The 6,883-nt window shown below is 36.4% G+C and overlaps 1 protein-coding gene across 1 annotated transcript; it reads left to right on the top strand.

Moving 5' to 3' along the window:
• Positions 1-1,807: 1,807 nt before the first annotated feature.
• Positions 1,808-6,052, top strand: LOC128223300 (A disintegrin and metalloproteinase with thrombospondin motifs adt-1-like). Its single transcript, XM_052932612.1, has 4 exons — positions 1,808-1,847; positions 2,713-2,883; positions 3,179-3,343; positions 5,649-6,052. The coding sequence occupies exons 1-4, from the start codon at positions 1,808-1,810 to the stop codon at positions 6,050-6,052; spliced, it is 780 nt and encodes a 259-aa protein (XP_052788572.1).
• Positions 6,053-6,883: the final 831 nt, after the last annotated feature.

Below are 6,883 nucleotides of genomic sequence, written 5' to 3'. Positions count from 1 at the left end.
TGTCCTTGTGAATATGCAGTAATACTAACGATGACATTCTGTCTGGTCGACCGCAAATAGTTCTTGATTCGCTTCATAGCACAAAACGATCGTTCGCATGATGCTGATGTCGGTGGCATTGTCAACAGTACTCCGAGAATGCTATAGATACACCGGTACAAATCTTTGCTCGTCTGTCGGAGCGTATCTTGGAGCCGAGGTCTACTTTCCGCGATATTCCACCGACCTCTCCACCTCGCAACTTCGTTACCGAAAGCTTCAAACGAATGCAGGAAATCTGGAGCATATGCGGCATATATGGACGGAAGCATTTCATCATGTAGACCTGACAATCGGTTTGGCAAAAGATACTCTGCCGCGAAGCGGTCTTCATTGCTTAAAATGCGGGTCTCCATTTCCTGTATCAAATGGTCAATTAATACATTGAACAGTGTTATTCTCCAATAGTCGGAAACTGTATCTACATCCGGGTTAGCGCGGTGATTTTGCCTACCAGCCCTTGTTGGTCTCGACGGGATTATATCGAATTCTGGTGCAACATTTGTAACTTTTTCAAAGAGAACGCCCCACACGTCTGGGTCGTTTCGCTCATTGTTCATTAGATGAATGACGACCTTAGCCTCACCAATTGCATGTAACAGATCGTTATCTTCTTTTTGCAATAGGTTTGTTAATGCAACCGTGGAACTAATCACATGTTCAGCCACTATCAATGGTATAATGAATTCAAAGCAAAGTATCCCTGCCGAAAGCTGCTAGCTGTTTCGCAGAGTAATCGAACATAAAACTTATGTCCTGGACAGTTGATATCATTGTTTGAACACAAGGAATATTGGAGCTGTGAACCAACGCGAGATTAAGGCAATGCGCTTTGCAGTGTACGTAGTTAGCATGCGGTGATCTTTCACGAACAAGAGACTCAACTCCCCGATATTTCCCCGACATGTTTGATGCCCCATCGTAACTCTGCGCTCGAACTTTTAAGACGTCAAGGTCGGCTTCCTGGAGAAATGACATAATATTGGCACAAAGTTCAAATCCTTTGACAGAGGCACACTGATCGAAGCCCAAAAAATCCTCTCTTACTGTACCCTTAATGTCAACAAATCTGACACAGAGCAACAACTTTTTTTTAGTTGATTTATCGGTAGCTTCATCGACAATTATTGCAAATTATGGACGGTTCCGACAGTCGCTAAAAATCCTTTCTTTGACTTGTTCACCGCAAATGTCAATAAGTTCGTTTTGGATGTCAGGGGAAATGTACTTGGCATTATATTGTGCGCTAGCTATGTGCTCCGACAGAATTTCATCATTGTGTGCAAATGCAGTAAGTATTGCGTAGAAATTACTAGTTTCCTCTGTAAGCCCTCGTTGTGGTATGTTTTGCTTTGAACAGAGAACTATTATTTTAATTATTCTATGCAAGACATGTCTGTTGTTCACCACTGTTGTCCTAGCGGAGTCCGACAGTTTCTTGTTAATAGACTCACTTTATCCAAACTGTATGTCTTGATAACTTTCAACTCGAGCGGAAGCATTATTATGACAATTTTCTTTTTTATGACGTTTAACCAACGATGACAAGTTCTTCCAATCAGTCATACCAGATGTTAACGTCTTCTCTCGGCCATCAGAACCTCCAAACAGGCAACAGTTCACACAATATATCGCATCCTTTGACTTAAAATACCGCAACCATTTGTTCTCCAATGGCCATTTACCATTCAGTTTTCGTTGTTTGCCTCCAAATGTCCTGTTAAGCAAAATACTTCAGTGTTAAACATTTTGAGATAATTCTAGAAAAATGGTTTCGGACGGACGAATGGACGAACAGACAGACGAAAGTAAAAAAAAATCACCAACTGGTTACAAAAGTATTATGAGTGGCGAAATATTTTTTATTAATATTTATATGCTGGATCGAGGAATCGGACCGGGGTAGCTCGTGTGGGTGTCAATCATCATACCACTACACCACAGTCGATTAGCCAATATTAGCGTTCTTAAACTAGTACATATTAATTTAACACATTTGTTTCGTAAGTAAAACAATAAACATTTTATTTAAAAAAAAAAAATGCAAATTTAAATTAAAATTCTGCAATAAAAGCAGATGATACATATTTATTATGAGTCTTGTTGAATTATTTTATGTCATAAATGTAGTACGCACATACCGAAATGGGAATGGGTAGGACAGACAAGACGACCAGGTTTCAGTCATTAAAAGTAACTTTTATTTATTCATTTTTGATAAAAATGTGTAGGCCAACAGTGCCTAAATGAAGCTACGCCCCTGTAATGCCATATTTTTTTAAACAAAATTCAAGATGTCATTATCTGTTTGAATACAAAATGTAACCATGATTTTAAAAGTGTTTTTCATGGAATCAAGAAGAAAGATCACGTTTTCCTTTTATGACTTTAATATTTTTTGAAATATCTTATCCAAGCAGATATCTACCATTTCATCAAAATAAGAAATACACAAGTATGACTTGCTTGAGTATTACCCATTAAGTAATTAGTGTTTCAAGGTTAAATTATTTACAAACGGGCGCAGTGATACTGTTATATTACTCATGTATAATGCAAAAACAATACGTGATTGTTTTATTAAAACGGAAACAAGGTCTATCATGAGATAAATACTGATTGTTGTTATAAGCTAAATCTATAATTGCTAATGCATTCATTCTTTTTCAAAAGTTCATGGCGGATGGGGTCAGTGGAGTCCATTCGGGTCATGCAGCTCCACCTGTGGTAATGGCCTGATGAGACGGGACAGACAATGTGACAACCCTTGGCCATCCTCAGACGGAAATTTCTGCTTTGGAGATAACATCAATTATGATTCTTGCATCGGTTCAGACTGCCCTGGTATAAATAGTGTTCGTGTTGTTATAATATAGATGCAATTAATATATATGCGGCTTGTACTCTTCGTTATTTATTGATGTAGTCATTTTGATAAGATCAAAGTCTTCGGTGGGATTTTGATGTGCCACTTATAAGTGACAATGTCTGTGTTGGATAAGTTAATATTATATTTTTGTAACTATAATTCTGTTCCTTTGATGCGTTTTAATTATATGATAAATCACATTGTTCTAATATAATTATGAAAATCGCACTTTAAAATTCCTTATGTTATTAACGCTTTATTTTTGATTAGTCGGTTGGCTACCGTGGTCAGCATGGAGCAAGTGTTCCGGTAGCTGTGGCGATGGAATAAAGACGAGGCAGAGGACCTGTCAGAACGTTGTAACGTCTCTCCTCCTTGGTAATTGTACCGGTCAAGATCAAGAGTTGGTTCAATGCAGCCAATGGAACTGCTCAGGTAAATAGCAATTTTACCGGTGAAAACGATGAGGTGGTTTAATGCAGCCAATGGAACTGCTCAGGTAAATAGCAATTTTACCGGTTCAGAAGATGAGGTGGTTCAATGCAGGCAATGAAGCTGCTCAGATAAATAGCAATTTTACCGGTGAAGACGATGAGGTGGTTCAATGCAGCCAATGGAACTGCTCAGGTAAATAGCAATTTTACCGGTTAAGACGATGAGGTGGTTAAATGAAGTCAATGGAACTGTTTGGGTTAATAGCAATTTTACCGGTAAAGACAATGAGATGGTTCAATGCAGCCAATGGAACTGCTCAGGTAAATAGCAATTTTACTGGTCAAGATCAAGAGTTGGTTCAATGCAGCCAATGGAACTGTTCAGGTAAATGGCAGTTTTACCGGTTAAGAAGATGAGGTGGTTCAATGCAGCCAATGGAACTGCTCAGGTAAATAGCAATTGTACCGGCTTAAACGATGAGGTGGTTAAATGCAGTAAATGGAACTGCTCAGTTAAATAGCAATTTTACCGGTTAAGACGATGATATGGTTCAATGCAGCCAACGGAACTGCTCAGGTAAATAATAATTTACCGTTTAAGACGATGAGGTGGTTGAATGTAGTCAATGGAACTGCTCAGGTAAATAGCAATTTACCGGTTAAGACGATGAGGTGGTTCAATGCAGTCAATTGAACTGCTCAGGTAAATAGCAATTGACCGGTAAAGACGATGAGGTGGTTCAATGCAGTCAATGGAACTGCTCAGGTAAATAGCAATTTACCGGTTAAGACGATCAGGTGGTTCAATGCAGTCAGTGGGACTGCTCAGGTAAAAAGCAATTTTACCGGTTAAGACGATGAGGTGGTTCAATGCAGTCAATGGAACTGCTTAAGTAAACAGCGCTTTCAAACCATGCAGCAATTGTCTAAGCGTAAGTGTCATTTATTATTTCTTATCATTTTTTATGTTTATAATTCAGTATTAATTCCCAATTTTAGATCATTTGAACTAGCTTACACAGTGAGCCTTCTGGATGAATTCATGTGAGGAAAATTACGAAACGAAGTATTATGATACATTTTCTGACGAGTGAATCATCATGTGATATCGTATTCAGTAGAAGAGTGTCATATTGACGATATATTTTTGTACATACAAGTTTTCTTTAAATGAAACAATATCCGAAATCCCGTTTTAGCGAACTAGTTAGTAAAAAGTGTTGTCACTCGATGGTGTTCACTACGTCCACTCGAATGTCTCTTATATATGTAACTGAAGAAATGGGTAGCAATTTGACGTTATTTCAAAGTAATGAAAAGAGAAAACCAAAACACTTGACATAACATTTAATCAAAACACCTTAAAACATTATTATAGCAAATATTTATCCAAAGGGCTAAAATCGCGGCTCATATGATATGCATCTCTGATCGTGATTTACTCTTTATTTATAGATGTTAGAATAAATGATGCTTAGTTGCGATTAGAAGGATTATTACTTAATTATGGATTTACTTTTAATGCGTTTTTGCCTCTTAGATAGTAACATAATTGAATTTAGTATAGAATCTAGTATATAAATTAAATTCACATATATACTTGTTGGAAAGTACTTTGTGTTTTTCAAATCCAAGTGTTTGTTTGTTTTAAAACAAAAAAAAACACATTTATACATGTAGTTAAATTTCACACATGCATGAAAATGAAATGAAACGGGTTTAAACGCAAAGCATATATATATATATATATATTACTTATTGATAAACCGTTATAGAGTTATTGCCAGTTACATAGTAAAAGTTTCAAACTTTCATATAGTTTAGTACATTAATTAAATTGCAAAATTTATGATGGAAAGTACTTTGTTATTAAATCAAAGAGATTTTTTTTTAAATAATACATTAATAAATAAAGTTAAATATTACAAATCCTATCGAAAGGAGATTGTTAAATGCAACAAATGAACATTTAAAAGTTCTCCTGTTAATGCGCACCAACAAATAATTATTTTTAGTTTTTTTTTTTCAATATAACATTTTCAAAAAAAAACAAAACAAGGCTTGAGCACCGTTAAAGGATTACCTTTAGAAATGATACATGAAAAGTAGACAAGTGATATATGTACAAAACAAAATTAATACTATAACTTGCAACTGAAATGTAATGTGAATGAACTAAAAAGAAGATGAAAACAGTAAAGTGATATCATCTTCTTCTAAATAATGAAACAAACCCAATTGTCTTTGTAGCAGAAATATAACATAAACCTGTGTGACTTAATTGTGTTTTCTCCTTTACGCAACAGTTTTGTTCCGAGCACGGGGGGTTGCTGATTACACTCTGTCAACAAAAAATCAGATAATCATCTTCACCGAAATGCTCTACAATGTCGGTGGAGGCTACAATCCTGCAACTGGCAAATTTACAGCACCAGTCACGGGTATCTACCTTTTCACTGTTCACCTTTGCGCTGCACACTCTGAAAGTATCTTCTACGCTATTATGGCCAAGGGAGAGCAGGTGGCAAATGGACACACGTACAGGGTTTCGGGATGGGTTTGTGTTTCAGGAGACGCCATAGTACAGCTTGATGTCAATCACGTCGTCTACGTCAAAACCACTTATACACAAGACGAACTTTTGCAAGCAGGACTGAATGATGATTTTGACGCAAAGTCGAATTCCTTTCAAGGCGTCCTTCTGAAGTAGTTCTAATCAAAACCATATAGTCAATCCATGCTTCGAAAAATGACAGCAAGTGACAGAATAAGAATGGAATGTAACAGAACAGAAATAGTCCATATTTAATGTTAATTGCAGACTGTATAATTCTGTAAATTTTACAAAAAAGTTTGAATACCTTTCAAACTCCCTCATGGAAAATAGGTTACCCTGGAGAGACCTGATTGAATATGCAAATATTGTTACATCCATTTTCAAGTGTGTCAGCGTAAGACCAATTCTTGGAACAGCTCGTAAAAACACAAACGGCTTTCATTAAACAATTGAGATGTAAAACTATAACGTCTGGAATAGATGTATCGAACCACCGACCCAAGGAATATGAGCTTGAAGAGCTATTAAATGGCATCATATAGTTTGCTGTGTTTCTTTTTTCATCAATCATAAGAAAGTAAAAATAAATTACAGAATGCATTCTCCTTTTTTTATTGAGACCAATAATATGTCTATGCATATTTCAAGTATTGTTTTGTAAGCCGAGATCGTTTTATTCAGAAAATGTTTTCATTCCCTTACGTCATAGTTCACTTTGATGTGTGATATATGTCGTTATCCATTTCTAAACATCTATAAGAAAACATGAATGCAGACAGCATAACGTGCACTATACCCTACGTTACTGTTTGTTTAAACTTGCTACTTAAGTAAGTTTAACTTTAATTTATCACGGAAAAATCAGTCCCCAAGGCGACGTTCGTGCAGCCCGAAAACAAAATCGGCTGAGAAAAGACTCGGATTCTTTCATACATATGCGATGGTACGTCCTTCAAGAGATTCACTGATGGTTCCCACAGCCAT

This window comes from Mya arenaria, chromosome 1 (assembly GCF_026914265.1).
Source record: "Mya arenaria isolate MELC-2E11 chromosome 1, ASM2691426v1".
NCBI classification, from domain to species: domain Eukaryota; kingdom Metazoa; phylum Mollusca; class Bivalvia; order Myida; family Myidae; genus Mya; species Mya arenaria.
Note: the sequence above shows the minus strand (reverse complement) of the source record. Positions and strands in the feature narration are given on the sequence as shown.

Coding starts and splice junctions, on each gene's coding strand:
- LOC128223300 (XM_052932612.1), top strand. CDS start 1,808: ATGGTTTCGGACGGACGAATGGACGAACAGACAGACGAAA. Junction 2,884..3,178: donor CATCGGTTCAGACTGCCCTG/GTATAAATAGTG, acceptor ATTTTTGATTAG/TCGGTTGGCTACCGTGGTCA. Junction 3,344..5,648: donor CAGCCAATGGAACTGCTCAG/GTAAATAGCAAT, acceptor TTTACGCAACAG/TTTTGTTCCGAGCACGGGGG.